The 15,809-nt window shown below is 39.5% G+C and overlaps 1 protein-coding gene across 6 annotated transcripts in view; it reads left to right on the forward strand.

The window, feature by feature from the left end:
- Nucleotides 1–13,370, forward strand: part of ampd2b (adenosine monophosphate deaminase 2b) — a 17,380-nt gene extending 4,010 nt beyond the window's left edge. The window contains exons 1-19 of one of the 6 annotated variants that reach the window (XM_014020183.1): nucleotides 320–424; nucleotides 540–665; nucleotides 4,528–4,652; nucleotides 4,729–4,859; nucleotides 4,977–5,045; nucleotides 5,125–5,227; nucleotides 5,331–5,520; nucleotides 6,758–6,899; nucleotides 7,007–7,096; nucleotides 7,202–7,331; nucleotides 7,415–7,609; nucleotides 7,712–7,843; nucleotides 7,933–8,096; nucleotides 8,226–8,352; nucleotides 8,436–8,599; nucleotides 8,913–9,033; nucleotides 9,558–9,731; nucleotides 11,014–11,124; nucleotides 11,217–13,370. In XM_014020183.1, coding sequence (XP_013875637.1) covers nucleotides 4,623–4,652; nucleotides 4,729–4,859; nucleotides 4,977–5,045; nucleotides 5,125–5,227; nucleotides 5,331–5,520; nucleotides 6,758–6,899; nucleotides 7,007–7,096; nucleotides 7,202–7,331; nucleotides 7,415–7,609; nucleotides 7,712–7,843; nucleotides 7,933–8,096; nucleotides 8,226–8,352; nucleotides 8,436–8,599; nucleotides 8,913–9,033; nucleotides 9,558–9,731; nucleotides 11,014–11,124; nucleotides 11,217–11,432 — 2,289 coding nt within the window. In that variant the 5' untranslated portion in view covers nucleotides 320–424; nucleotides 540–665; nucleotides 4,528–4,622 and the 3' untranslated portion in view covers nucleotides 11,433–13,370. Of the gene's footprint in view, nucleotides 1–317; nucleotides 666–4,527; nucleotides 4,653–4,728; nucleotides 4,860–4,976; nucleotides 5,046–5,124; nucleotides 5,228–5,330; nucleotides 5,521–6,757; nucleotides 6,900–7,006; nucleotides 7,097–7,201; nucleotides 7,332–7,414; nucleotides 7,610–7,711; nucleotides 7,844–7,932; nucleotides 8,097–8,225; nucleotides 8,353–8,435; nucleotides 8,600–8,912; nucleotides 9,034–9,557; nucleotides 9,732–11,013; nucleotides 11,125–11,216 lie in introns of those variants that run through there. The other 5 variants (XM_014020177.1, XM_014020167.1, XM_014020189.1 and 2 more) reach the window with 5 other exon arrangements.
- Nucleotides 13,371–15,809: the final 2,439 nt, after the last annotated feature.

Raw genomic sequence — 15,809 nt, forward strand, 5'->3', positions numbered from 1 at the left:
ACACACACACACACACACACACACACACACACACGCACACGCACGCACACACACAGATGACATAAACATCTCTAACACATGGTCTCTTCAGCAAACACAGCCCAGACAATGAAGCAAAGAGGAGAGGGGTGCTGCTGAATAAACTGAGCGCAGCAGCATCTTTAGTCCCTGCTGATGCACATGGTTTCACCCCCCCGCCTCCCTTCCCTCCTGTGGTACAGTCCAGATGGATGTCAGTGGCTTTTAAATGAGGAAGATGAGCTCCAGAGGCAGCTAGTGCAGCGACAGCTGGCCTGAACCAGGAGGCAGACAGAGCAGAGGGGGAAAGTGAGGGAGGTGGGAGTTCATGGATCTGCCGGACCTGCTCTCTGTATGTATGACAGGGACAGATTAAGGATGACAGAAGACATGACTGTTTGATTCTGTGAGTGGACTGGTCTGAGACATGTATGTTTGTAGGAGTGTGTTTAACTTTTCACATGGAGTGTTTCTTCCCCATTTCTCTGCTTTCTGCCCTGCCTTCCATCGTGTTCCAGCAGTCGCCATCCTGGGGCATTTACTGTTCGGCATGCTCCATCTCCCTGCCAGGACAGCGTCTCTTTCCCTCTCTGTCTGTCCTCCCTTGGCCCTTTAGCTGCTGGTTAACACAGGCTCTGAGGAGACAGGTACGCTCCACTACCCTCATCCATCATAAAAAAATCCCTAAATTATTCCTCTTCCCTCCGACCCAATCATTTAACGCTCCCTTCTGCCCGTCCCTTGACGGCTTCATCCAGGATGCCCCCGAACAGCAGAGTCTTTGGTGTGCGGAGGACACAGGGTGTTCATTGATTTTGCACCTCAAACTTGCTTTCTCATGCCTTTTGAGAGTGGTAGAAAAGATGCAACGGTGCACAAATAAGAAGCAGAATCAATATCTGCAACACCTGCTGCTGAGGCAGTGCTACAAAACAAAAGAGCATCCTGCCTTAGATTTTTAAACATTTATTATGAAGTTGAATGGTGCTGTGGATATGCATCTGTAGAGACAAAAAGAAACTCTGAGGATTAAAATCTTACAATGATTTTTCCCCTTTCAGCAGCCTGAGCTGCTATAAGAACATAAGGCTTTCACTGAGAGACTGTGAGTCACAGAGGTCGTTTTTCTGAGCCGGGATCTTCTGTCAGTGGAAGCAGGAAGTCAGGGGTGGCTTGGTAGTTGAAACAGAGACATGAGATTAGAATGGGGTTAAACGGTGGGAAGATGTTGAACTTTGGGTCACAGTGGGATGTTAAAAATTACCTGTCAACAGAGGGTAAACTAAGATGAAATTTTTTGGTAGCTTCTTTGAGATGCATTTTGACTCTTGACCTCTGGTCTCATTTTGGCTTTTAGACTACAGAAAGCTTCCGCTCATACGTATATTTCATTTAAGTTAAGCTACGTTTTGTAGAAGTTTCTCTGTGATCTGACACTATTTAATCTCACTTTAAGGCTCAGTGGGAGTGCAGAGCAGCGATCTGTGAACAACTGTGCATTTCAGTGTCTTTTATGCAACATGTTGCAGATCCTAAAAACCTCTTAAAATCAGTTTTGCTAATTTTGCATGAAGTCTCTGTGCTGCGCTCCTCTTACAACAATAAAACCTTCATCCGTACCAGATTAGGTGAAGCCCTGATGGTTTTATTTTCTGAGTGGTTTGCGCTCCAGCTGAGGGGATGAGTTGTTATATAACGATGGATGCTACGGATCCAAATATAGCAGCCATTAGGGGCTTAGCTTTGGGTCTGGAAGCCTTGGCTGGGCTCGGCCCTATTGTGGCCGATCATAGATGTTATTTGCTGCTGGTGGTCTCCTGCCCTTCACACCCGTGTCCACAGTCATCAGGATGATTTGAAATGCTCTGAACTGACAGCAGAGATAACAGCTTTTTACGCTGCACAGATGAGCATCTATCTGTGGCAAATAGACAGGAGGACAATTTAACATCACAGCTTGTGTCCTCTTTTATTCAACTCAGCCTTGCTTTGTATAGAGATGAGCTATTTTACTGTTTTATCTTTTGCATATATGTACTAACCAGAAACAAATGCAGCATTCAAACATATTAATTTGCAAAAGGTGATTTGCAAAAATAATAATAATAATAATAATAATTACCTCAACATTTTCGACTAACCTAGGGACTACAGGTGGAAATTAGCACCTAGAGCTATAACCTTATACGATTTGTGGTTAATGTATCCTGCATATTGTCCCTGTTTTAAATAAATAGTAAATCGTAATGTCTCAGAAGTTATTTTATTTCACCGGCGGTGCTCTGATTCAACTACATACTGCTATTAAAAGAAACTGGATTATTTGAAAGACTGAAGATCGCCCGCTTTCTTGAATGACATTTTAGGCTTTGTGTCAACCTGTCCATGCTCAGAGTATGTGATGGGGATGACTCTCAACTGCTACCAAACTACATTTTGACTTAATATCTGTAAAACAGACCAAATAATGGCAGGTTTTGTGATTGCTGAGGTTGTTTAGCTCTGGTGGCCATCTTGAATCAGATTGACAAAAATCATTCTGTCTTTTATTTAATAATTAACGTCCTTCCATTAATTCATGAGTTGTTTTGGGGGCGGCTGTGGAGCAGTGGTAGGGCAGCAGACTTGGGACCAGAAGGTCACAGATTTGATGCCATGCCCACATGTTGTGGTGTCCTTGGGCAAGACGCCRCTCCCCACTGCTCCACTTGGGTGTTTCTCATGTGTGATGGTTCAAAGGCAGAGCACAAATCCCATTGTATGGGAACATGCATTGATGACAAATGAAGTACAAAAACATATTTTGCTAACAGAGACATACATGCACATGCAAATATATATCATCCCTATGAAAGATAAGAAATAATAAATAAAAGTGGGTATAACTGTCAGTAGTTTATTCAATTTAAGCATACTCAGCTTTTACACAAGATTCATCAGAACTTGAAAGCAGAGTTGGATATTTGTTCACAGAAGTCTGTTTCCTTCAATGTTCTTCATAGTCTCAGATATAGTTTATGTTTTACTTTTCTGCCATGTGGTGCAGTCGAACTTGCCTTTGGGATTGAGTGGGATGTGTTGATTGGACGTGTCGAGCAGGACGTGAAAAAAAATGCGTGGTGAGTTGTACACCGTCCAATTATTTTACCATTATCTTTTTAACGAGCACTTCGSGGCTGAGGCTGAGTGGTTAAAAGCAGACTATGTCTACAGAAAAACTTTCAAATACATTTATAAATCAAAAGGAACAACTGATAAACAATCACCTTAAGGTATTCGAGGAATGTCTGACTCCTTGAAAGCAAAATATAATCTCACCAAGCATTTTTTAACGGATATTTTATTAGAGTTTTGTAAATTTCTGTTTAGTTCAGTTACATGCCATTCTCTGAATAGCTGTGTTAAACAAATCAARCTCCAGGTTTCACACTGTGAATCCTCTCTGACCTTCCTTCGAGTGTAGTCTATAAATACGTAGGGACATCAGCYCCACTGACACAATGAAATATTTAACATGATGAATATTTTAGTGACAGGGGCACAGTTTCAAAGTGAAGATTGATATCTGTCTAAAAAACGCAAGGAGAAAGGAAAACAATAGGGAAGGGCCTGTATATTCAACTATATTTCTGTTTCTTTCAGGCATTTTTTCCACACGTTGTTAAGAAGCTTGAACAAATTCATCGACAAGCGTCCATCTTTGGTTTTTTTTTTTTTTTGTTTGTTTGTTTTTTGTTTTTTAGGACCAGTTTTTCTCTCCTTGTTCATCCATGACAGCTGGATTGGTTCAAACTGGGGTCTTGGCAACAGTGGCTTAAATTAGCTTGTACTTGTGCTTTTCCTCCTGAGTGCTGTGTTGTGTTTAACGGCACAAACAGCCTCTGAGCTCGGGCCTCCTGCACTGTGAAAGAGCCACAAGAAGCTTCCCCATACTGTTAAGCCCCTGAGATATGTCACAGGAAACTAAATGTACTAATTAGATGCACCTAATTTGGTTGAGTGAGCTTGATCTGCTGATTCAGTCTCATCAAAGACTCTTTTTGTTTGATAAAATAAAAGGCTGCTTCTGGTTTTTTTTTTTTTTAACAAGCTCAAAAGGCTTGTTGATGACAAAACCGCCAGGCTTAAAAAGCTGTGACAAAGACAGCAGGGTGACGCACACAGACAAATGATTTGTCTGCAAATATGTATGGATGTCTGAGTGAGTGAAACATGCATGTWGAAAACTGATGTCTGTGTGAAGGTTAGGGTGTAGAGGATTTAAAGTGTCAGGCAGATAAAGTTACAAATATTTAATTGGGTGTCAAACCCTTGCATTGCTCTCAGTTTCACATTCCACACTTACAGATTTATTTTAAATTCTGTGGTTATTTGCTAGTGCAGTAGCAGCTAGCTGTAACACTTCTGTGCAAAGTTTCATTAAGTTTCTCCCGAGGTGATCACAATGTGAGCTAAAACTAGCATTTTGAGTTTTTACTGAAAGTGTATCTTTCCCTCTAACGTTCTCAGTTGAAGTGCGTAATCCTCGCCGCCTCCTCACTTCCCAGCATTCCTTACCCGGGATCCCAGTGGCCTTGAAACAATCCATTGACCTGCGCACCTCCATGGACGGAAAATACAAAGAGATAGCCGAGGTCAGAACTCAGGCGCCAAGCTTCAGTTCCTTTGGTTTCTTTTATTTAAGCTAACTTGTGGCTTTGCTTCTCGAAGGAGCTTTTCTCCCGCAGCCTTGCAGAGAGCGAGATGCGGAGCGCTCCCTATGAGTTTCCTGAGGACAGCCCCATCGAGCAGCTGGAGGAGAAGCGGCATCGGCTTGAGCGACAGATCAGCCAGGATGTCAAGTAAATACAAAGAAAAACAAAACGAAAAAGCAGCACAGATGATGTGTTGAGGTGTAAGGTGGTTAGAGTCCAAATAAAGAGCTCAAAGTGAGTTCAATGTTCTTCACCCTCCTCCAGGTTTGAACCTGACATCCTCCTGCGAGCCAAACAGGACTTTATGAAGACCGACAGCGCCACAGATCTTGAGTGAGCCACAGTGATCTTGTTATGAATATAATCTGATTTATAAGGCAGTTTTGTAACGTGTTTATTGATTTATTATTAGATTCATGAAAGAGCAGAGCCAAGCTCCAGACCAGCTGGACAGAGACTTGATTACTGAGAGTGAGTACCAGAGAGTCACTATTTCTGGAGAGGAGAAATGTGGGGTAAGTTAGAGTGGATTAAAGAAAACGAACTGCCCTTTCTCACAGTCAAAAAAAAAAACTATTTTTTTATGGATATATGTCATTGTTTTTTTGTACCATCTAGGTTCCATTCACAGACCTGTTGGATGCTGCCAAATGTGTGGTGAAGGCTCTGTTCATCAGGGAAAAGTACATGAGTCTGTCGCTGCAGAGCTTCTGCAGGACCACGGCCCGTTACCTGCAGGAGCTGAGCAAGAGGCCGTTGGATTTAGACATCTACGAGGAGGAGATCTCAGAGACATCAGACAACGCAGGTTGGCATACTTCTTTTTTTCTATTCTCAGCCTTAATTAGCCACATCAAGGTTTGATCAGATCTTTTGAAGTGCTGATCTGTGGAAAGGTTATGAAAAACAACAACAAAATTCTGGGAAAATCTTGAAAGGAACCAAAGCAGCTGATGCCCAAGATCCTAACATACCTCCTAATCTAAGCACAGGCAAAGAGCTATCTGCAAATGGTAATATATTAATTGTTCATAACTGATCAATAAAACTCCACTTCAGAAGATCTAAATGATCCCTTTAAGAATATTTATGATCTCATGTTTGAGGACTGAGGTGCAGAAATTCATAATTGAAAAGGCTTGCTTTGAGATGTGGTTAGTTAGCTAGTTTTTTAGGTAGAACAATAGCTTAGCGGTTAGCATTGCTGCCTCACAGTAAGAAGGTCCTGGGTTTGCTCCCCGGTTTGGACGTCTTTCCGTGCAAAGTTTGCATGTTCTCTCTGTGCTTGCATGGAATTTCTCTGGGTAGGGCCTATTCCAGTTTCCGTCAACTGACAAAAAAAAAAAAAAGATGCACATTCCAGCCCAGCCATCCCTTGCAAAACAGATCCATGATCTTGAATTTGAAAAATAAAGGTAAATTTAAAAAAACGTTTAAATAATTTATGGTGCTTTGTTTCCGATACGCCAAACTGAAATTGCTCTGACTATTGTTTGCTGCAGGTAAGTCACTGGCTACTCAAAACCACTCCACAAAACCCCATTTCAACTGTTACTTTAAAGGGACATGGTAGAAGAGAAATTTTTACAAAGAAAGTGACTACATGACAAAGCTGCCACAATTTGTTTTAATATTCTGTTTTATACAATAAAGTACACACAAACTGCTCACAGAACAGTGGTGTCCTGAGTCAGTGAGGGACACAATCCCGCACATTGCGATGATCTTTAGCATGTCTTCAAGTTCTAAAGAAACCTGTTAATCGCTTATTCATTCAAATCAGGTGTTGAAGCAGAGAAAGATTTAAAACATGCAGGATTGCCATATCATAGGATCGTCCAAATAAAATAAAAAATATTGTTGTATTGTGCTCTTTGCCAGTGTATGATCTGATCTGTAGTATTCTTACAATAAAACACACCCTGGTATACCCACAGATTCAAATATCCACAATCTGTTACACACGCCTCAGCATGATGTCACAACATGTAGGCCGCTGAAGTCAGACGTTAGCTATGTGAGTGTGATATTCTGCCTCTTCACAGATGCCACCGTGCACCCACCTGCTTCTGACAAGCACCCGTACGAGAACCAGGACCCCGCCAGCATGCCTCCTGATGTGGGCTACGGCTGTAAGATGGTAAACGGTGTCATGCACATCTACACAACAAGGGCCATTATGGAAAAGTACGAAGCCTTTGACAGATCGTTTTGCATCTTCAACTTTAGACGTTGTCTCTCTTCAGACTTGGTTCACACACTTCATTGGCAGCGACCTCTTCTCTTTGTAACAGGAGCACAGAGCTGGACCTGCCGTACCCAGACCTGCAGGAGTACATTGCTGACATGAACGTCATGATGGCCCTCATTATTAACGGACCGGTGTAAGCTCCATTCATGAATACATTTTATGTTGTCTCGATTTTTGTTGGCGCATTAGCTTGTAGAAACAAAATGACAGACCAGTAGCTCGTCTGCGTTTGCTACAGAAAGTCCTTCTGCTACCGTCGGCTGCAGTATCTCAGCTCCAAATTTCAGATGCACATTTTGCTGAACGAAATGAAGGAGCTGGCGGCGCAGAAGAAAGTCCCGCATCGAGACTTTTATAATATTCGGAAGGTGAACATGAAAGCTTTGTATGCCTGGTCATTATCTCCAGTAATCCAAAGCCAAATCTTAATGCATGTATTTTGTTTTTATAGGTTGACACACACATTCACGCTTCGGCTTGCATGAACCAAAAGCACCTTCTACGTTTTATTAAAAGAGCCATGAAGAAGAATTCTAAGGAGATTGTGCACATGGACGGGGGCAAAGGTCAGACGCTCATGGAGGTATTTGAGAGTATGAACCTGACGGCCTTTGACCTAAGTGTTGACACTCTGGATATGCACGCTGTGAGTATCAACACCTTTAATCTAGTTAATAAACATAAATAAATGAGGACATGCACAGTATCACCAATAGAAGAGTCCATGTGTTTCCAATCATTTCCACAGGACCGTAACACATTCCATAGATTTGACAAATTCAACGCTAAATACAATCCCATCGGTGAATCCATCCTGAGAGAGATCTTTATTAAAACAGACAACTTCATTGAGGGGAAGTACTTCGGACACATAGTAAAGGTGCTTGCTCAATTACTAGCTTCTTTTAATGTGACTTTATTTTGGACTGTGTGGCACCCTCTAGTGACCATCCATTTCCTGTTGCTCAGGAGGTGATGGCTGACCTGGAGGAGAGCAAGTACCAGAACGTGGAGCTCAGGTTGTCCATCTACGGGCGCTCCAGGAACGAGTGGGACAAACTGGCCAAGTGGGCCGTCTCACATCAGGTCTACTCCGACAACGTGCGCTGGCTCATACAAGTGCCACGCCTCTTGTGAGTTCCAACAGTGGTGGAGTACATTTATACAAATATTAAACTCTTTTACTTTAGTATTCCTGTTTACTAAAGCATTATATGCTAATAATCCTTTTAAACACATTTGTTTCCACTCTTTCCTTAAAGTGATGTCTACCACACAAAAAGACAACTGTCCAACTTCCAGGAAATGTTGGAGAACGTCTTTATGCCTCTGTTTGAGGTTACTATCAACCCTGGAAGCCACCCGGAGCTGCACCTCTTCCTTCAACATGTACGTCTGCACTGAGTAGTTCTCTGATCCTTTTAGATCCTCCTCAGAAGTTCTCACAGATCTGCTCTTGGTTCTTCTTTCAGGTTGTTGGTTTTGACAGCGTGGACGATGAGTCGAAGCCAGAGCTGCACATCTTTAACATGGACAGCCCACTGCCGGCCAACTGGGCAGAAGAGGACAACCCGCCCTATTCGTACTACCTCTACTATATGTATGCAAACATGACTGTGTTGAATCATCTGCGTAGGTAAGTTAAACACACCTCAGTTAAAACCGCTGACATAATCTCTTTTTGCTTACGCCAGTAAGAAGGCCTCCCTAGTTTTTTACTTCAAAGACAATTTAAATTCTTTACTATATCGCTGTTTTTCTGTGTCAAAAGTGAATTAAATGTGTGTTTTAATTATTACAAGTTACAACCTAGAAAATACATTTTTTTCTTTTGTTTATCCTCTGTTTGATAGTGAGACACTGGAGAGCAGCAGTGGGTGTTCATTTATTCAGGTTATACCTTGTTTGGCTGAAAAACAACAACTAATGTCAGCGTCTTTTTGTTTCAGGCAGCGTGGGTTTAACACACTCGTTCTGCGTCCTCACTGTGGAGAGGCGGGGCCAATCCATCACCTGGTGTCTGGTTTTATGTTGTCAGAGAACATCTCCCATGGGCTGCTACTCAGAAAGGTGTTGAAAGATAACGAGTTCATTTACTCCGGCGTCAGTCGAAAACCAGGAAACAAGCCATGCTATTACCCACAGCTGGGCCAAAATACAGACTGTTTAGTGTCCTCAGTTTTGATAAGGAATCAGGAATCACAGCAGATTTTAAACAGTCTCTTCTGAACCCAGCCCCTCCTTTGGGCCAATGTGTCATATCTGTYGGGCTGAACTTCCTCCTCAGAGAATGGGTTCTACGACAGCTATTCTGATTTCTAAATGAGAAAAATAGTTAAGTGTTGTATGGTGAAGAYGTGTGCTTTCCAATTATATCAATTAAAAGCACATTCTGTTTGAGGTGAYCGTGACATAAGCCACCAAAAGCAGATTGCACTTCATTTTATCACAGTTTTATAAAAAAAATAGATAATTACTCAAATAGATTATCATAAAATAGCCTCTTGTTAAGCGATGCTACTTATTTTTTCTTTTTGATAAAATACCGTAGTTTTTCTTTCATGTTAAAGCATTCCACCTCTTCTCCTCTGCAGGCTCCTGTGCTGCAGTATCTGTACTACCTGGCTCAGATAGGTATCGCCATGTCTCCTCTCAGCAATAACAGCCTGTTCCTCAGCTACCATCGCAACCCTTTGCCAGAATATCTGTCCAGAGGACTCATGGTCTCTCTGTCCACAGACGACCCTCTGCAGTTTCACTTCACCAAGGTCAGACAACAAAAGTTTTAATCTGAAACTTTGTTTTATGGTCCACCCAATATAAAAATGCAGAACTCACACCAGGTTGACCAGAGTAGGGCCAACAGGAGGACACTGAATGTTACACTTATTGTTGTATGGGTGAGATATTAAAACGGCTCTATAGAGTGTAAACAAAATTAAAGGCACTGTGGGTGGGCAGAGTTGTAAAGTAACTAAGTACAAATACTTTCTTACTGTACTTAAGTAGAAATTTTGGTTATCTGTACTTTACTTGAGTAATTATATTTCAGTGTACTTTTTACTTTTACTCATTACATTTTTACACAATTATCTGTACTTTCTACTCCTTACAATTTTTAAAATGGTAAGAAGTAGAAAGTCGTTACTCCTATTTTATTCCGGATCGGTATTATTAAAAAAAAACTATACTGACAAATTGTTTCTCCTGGATAGAGTGAATTTAATTGTGATTGGATGAAAAGTATAAATATACACCATTCTGAAACCATATTACTTTGTACACAGTCCATCAAAGTGACACGCTGTTAGAAAAAAATGTTTTTTGAGGAATCACCTCCCAATATATGTCATTTTGGAAAATCTAACCGCTCACTTTTACTCAATACTTTTACCAATAATACTTAAGTAAATTTGGGGTCAGAAATTTACTTTTGATACTTCAGTACAAAAAATATCAGATAGTTTAAGACTTTTACTCAAGTAATATTCTTATACAAGACTTTAACTTTTACCGAAGTATTTTTATGATAAGATACTTGTACTGTACTTTTACTCAAGTATCACTTTGAGGTGCTTTATAAAACACTGTGGGTGGGTAAGAAACACTGAGGTGATCTGCAGAACCTGGAGAGGTTGCAAAGGCTATATTGTTAGGTTTGTAAGGTTAGACCCAGGGAGCAGGCAGGAACTCAAGGATCAAATGAGTAAATGACTTATTTGCAAAAAAAAAACAGTTGACAAGGCAGTAAAAAAACAGACTATAGACATAGAGGCGCACAGAGGACAAACCAAACTGGCGTGGGATGCACAATAAACTGACAGTGAAGTGGAGACAGGACACAATATCCAAGGGAGTTAACGAGTAGACAAYAGGAAACACCTGGGGAGAGACAAGGATCAGGTGCACATGGGAGGAGCTGGGGAAGAAMAGAGGCAGGGACACACAGTGGGAAAACAAAGAAACACTAGAAAGAAACCTATCAGAAGGAGAAATCAAACACACATCCTCACAATTTGCCATTTAACTGAAWATGTCTCTTGTGTTCAGGAGCCACTGATGGAGGAGTACAGCATCGCAGCTCAGGTGTGGAAACTGAGCTCCTGTGACATGTGTGAATTAGCCAGAAACAGTGTGCTAATGAGTGGATTCTCTCACAAGGTACTCATTCTTTTCAAAGCTCATTATGCTGCATATGAACCTGATTTAGCGACCAAACATTTGATCTCACTCTGACTCCTGCCTTTGACCAGGCAAAGAGTTACTGGCTTGGACCAAACTACATCAAAGAAGGACAGGAGAGCAACGACATCAGGCGCACCAACGTCCCTGACATCCGCGTGGCCTACCGCTACGAGACCATGTGCGAGGAGCTGAATCTAATCACGCAGGCCATTCGCACGGACGAGCTGGAGACCATCGAGGAGGAGGGGGCTCTGTGTATGGGAGCGGTGCAGGCAGAGAAGTGAATGTGCAGCACAACACAAACGGCTCACCACGGTCTCTGTTTTCACGTCAGGACATCAGCCATATTTGCACATGAACACCACACTTCTGAAAGGAGAAAAGCTTTTATTATGGGATCATTTTGAGAGGTGCTACAGAGATGACCCACACTCTGTACCTGGTGTTTTTATTCATTTAGTTTCAAATAATTAATTTTTCATACCGACTTCCCTGTGTCTSTTGAACGTTTGTATTTTTTACATTCTGTTACCATATTCTGTCAGTATTTCTATATCATTACTGCGGTTCCCACACCACATCTTGGCTAATATTTGCATTAAAAAATGATAATCATGCACTGGATTTGACATAAACTGATAAAAGAAACTAATTTTGAGAAAGAAGGATTAAGTACAAGGAGTGCAAGCACTGAGGTCCCTTTCCTGCAATTTAGAGACTTTATGAGTCAATTTAATAAAAAGATAAATTCAATTGCAGTAGGTTCATTACCCAACTGTTAAAACTTTATTTTAACTTAACACATTTTACTTTATTACTAATTTGCCTGTACAAGAATGTGCCAATTAAATAAATAAATAAATAAAAAATCTTTAATGTACAAATCTTTCAGGATCAATTCAAGCATGTTTATTTTATATCCCAAAAGAAAAAAACTGTCAGGTTTTTACACATTCCTAAAGATTCAGTATTACTTATCACAAATAATTCAGTATCGATGTAAAACTAAAACAAAATCTCATTTATTTATTAGGTTTGTTCAACTGTAAAACCTAATCCGRCCAACCAAAACCCAAAGGTTTATTTATTTATCTATTTATTTTCTTACATTTTCTTACATTTTTTGCTTGTTTCTAATAAAAATGACATAATAATATATTGCATTTCAGATTTGTTTTGGTTGTGACGTCACACATTTTCACTTTGTAGGAGTAGAAACATCACTCTTGTAGAAAATTGTACTTCAGAGAAAAACAGCCTTCATTTAAATAACGGACAAACCTGTTCCAGTATCAGGAACCTACTGCATATGTTAAATTTGAGAACCAATCAGATTTGTACAAAGAGAAATTCTTGGAACTCAGTTGATATTTTGCATCTTCAAAATATATTAATTTACTTACATTTTTTATTTCAAAATTGCATCTTTATGCAATAAATTTTTTGACTCAGTTATAAAAGAGAGAAAACACAATTCTGTCACAAAATTTTAGCCAAATGATGGCTTTAAATGTTGCAGAATGTTTTTTAAAACAATCCTGGGGGAGAATCAGTTTCATGTGTTACAGGGAGGGTTAGGGTTGGGATGAACACTGGCGTCAGCACTGCTCTGGGTCCGGCTCTATCATTTAACAGATAAGCAGGTAAATGTGTAATGTGTGTAAAAGTAAATGTGGGCTCGCAGTCAAAATACAATCTTTTATTACTGTGACTTATGTTTGATTTACAGCAGGAAAAAAAATAAATTCTTAGCAATTTTGCTATTTTTTATGTGTTTTTCAGTTTTGACAGTGATTCAGTGAGGTTGCATGAGGGCACGTTAATATTTGCTTGTTGTGTGCAGCGATACACATGGCGTTGTGTGGTATCATACTAACTTTCTGACATTATTCTTTACATTGCAGATTTAAACTCTTCAGCATGTGTCATTGGCTGACATATAAAAAAAGACAGGCTTGAGTCTATGAATAGTGCATGATGACTTCTTCCTTCAACTTTTACTCCTTGCACAATTCAATAAGTCACAAATCCAAAAATAAACGATACCTTACACGGTTGGGCTCTTTTGAAACTCTTCCTTTTGCTAAAGGTCCTGGTGTTGTTAAAAGGGCTGCTTCTGTTTAATGTTCAGACGCACTGTGCTCTAACAAATGTATGAGATGTTTGTGAAATATTATTTATTGTCATTTGTGTCTGTTAAAAATAAAAATATATTCATGTTACAGTGCTCTTTTTCAACCCATTTATTAAATCATTAAAAAGAAAAAACTATTCTGATGTTGAAAAACGTGCTCGTGTAGGTTTGGCTTAAAAATACAAAAGGTGAATAAATTGACAAAATAACAGCATCAGGCCAAACTTACAGGAGATGAACAGTATCTGAAAGTTAAATGTTGATAAAAGGGGAACAAAAACCAAGCGTACCATTGTTCAGTTGGTCGTATTTTTAATATTGACTCTTTTGGAGCCACCTTCACTCACTAACATACTGTTTTTAGTATCCAACTCTCTTATCTTTGGCGTTTATCACATTCAACAAAAGAAACTTGAACCAACTTGTTTTTGTGACAGGCTGTTTGTAATGTGAACCAAAAGATCCAATAGAGATTGGTTTTTTCCAGTTGTTTTTTATGTTTACAGTTTTTAAGCTTAGGATTTTTAATGCCTAAATGATTTATAAGTCAAAATAAAATAACTTAAAAATAAAATAAATCAGTGATAAAGCAGTCAAAATCCAGTATTTGGGGAACTAAAAGTCAGAGACTAGCTCATAATTTCAGTTTATGAATAGAGTTGTATGAGAGCATTATAAATGGTTTCTTCTGGAAAGTTGTACGTGTTTCAAAAAGAAAAAATAAGTAGGTCCTCTGGACGAACATTTCTTTAAAAAGTTCTCTCATTTATTTATCATAAATTACAGAATTATTATTTGGAAACAAGTGACAAAGTGAATCATGCTAACAATAGGTCTTACCGGTACATCCTGTTTGTGAATTTTGGGTAAACCATACAGACAAGGAGCGGCCTCACCTGGGTACAGTCTGTGATACAGAATGTGGTCAATAACCTTGTCCTGCTCTAACCTTTTTTAAATGTGTTTCTGCAAATTGCATCTGTAAACAATAAATAATAGTAGTTGAAAAATGACTTTCTCTTTCATATGAAAATACAGACTGATGCTCATAATAAATTTCATCAGTAAATAAGAACAAATAATAATGTTTATCTATAAATAATGCCTCTTTTAAGTTAGCACTTGATAATTACAAGGGGTTTGTGGGAGTGTGTGCATGAGTGAGTAAAGTGTGTAAAACAAAGACAGCTTTGTTCAGTATGCGTGTATTTGGTCCATTAGTCACTAATGTGGGTCAAAGTGAAAGTTCAAGAGGAAATTTAGATAAACATCACATCAGGAAGTTAGAGAATTCAGCACTGCTTGCATAAAAACGCAACAATAAACCAAACCTGTAGCTCAAATGCAATTAATTGCATATAATTTAAAAACAACTGGACTCATATCACCTGCCCTCAAAAGGTAAATGTCTTTTCCCATGTCCGTGTTGGTTTATATGTGGTGTTAGCAAAATATTTCAGGAACCACAGGATGAATTTTACTTAAACTCTTCAAAAGTAATTGTTCAATGTATAAGTACAAGTAAATTAATTTTAGATGTCACCTACTGGTAAGCAACATTAGCAAACACAAAAATGGCTATAATTCAGTAAATTGAACAGATATTCAGCTAAAATTTCGTGTGGTAGTAGCTGAGACTCAACGCAAACAAATCATCTTACAATATGAGACAGGGTGTGTGATAGAACTAATACTTTTATGTTTAAGCTAGTAATTCATGACATCCTTTAATGATCTAGGTTTTCATGACATGCTGTTCATCTGCAGAYAGAATGATTAAAGTCAGAACAAGATTTGCTAACCACAGTCATTCTTAGAYATCACTTGTGTTTATCTTTGTGTTTTCCATTGACCTTGTATCAAATCTTGCTAAGATGACAGAATGGTGTTTGTTAATATGAGGCCTCTCGAGACACAGTGTTCAACAGTGAGTAGTGTGTAGAGACAGTGACAGAGAAGCAGAGGTACAGAGACAGGGCAGGTTGTTCTCTGTGTTTCCTGTTGTTGCAATAAAACTCAGCTGATCATCTCACGGAGTACCTTCTTTCTTGGACCACTTATTTCTGTCTTTGTTAAATAAATATTACCATAACAGGGTGCTTTCAAGGAAAGTTGGGCCTTTGTTTGCTTGTAGAATTGTAATAATGTACCTTACATAATTATTTGGTGGACAAAAGTAATACTTGTCTTACATGTTCGCTTTAAAGAAACCTAACAGCCCTATCATGTTTGTGAAGAGAATTGTTTTTCTTTTTTTTTTCCTCGCACAAAACTCTCCAGTTAGTATTACTCAGAGCCCTATAGAGAGCTTTATAGGGCTCTGGTGTTACTCCTTTGTGTGTACAAGTCTGGACCAATCATGGGGTTCACACAGCAAAGCCTGCATGAAGGATAGTCTGACAAGGTTTTCATAGAAAATTCCAGACTTGCAACTTTGTGGTTTGGTAGCACAACAATCCTGGGTGCAGTTAGTGTATTCATGTGCAAATACCATGCAGATCCACGTGCAGATCTGCCCGTGAATCAG

The sequence above is a fragment of the Austrofundulus limnaeus genome, unplaced genomic scaffold (genome assembly GCF_001266775.1).
Source record: "Austrofundulus limnaeus strain Quisiro unplaced genomic scaffold, Austrofundulus_limnaeus-1.0 Scaffold3, whole genome shotgun sequence".
NCBI classification, from domain to species: domain Eukaryota; kingdom Metazoa; phylum Chordata; class Actinopteri; order Cyprinodontiformes; family Rivulidae; genus Austrofundulus; species Austrofundulus limnaeus.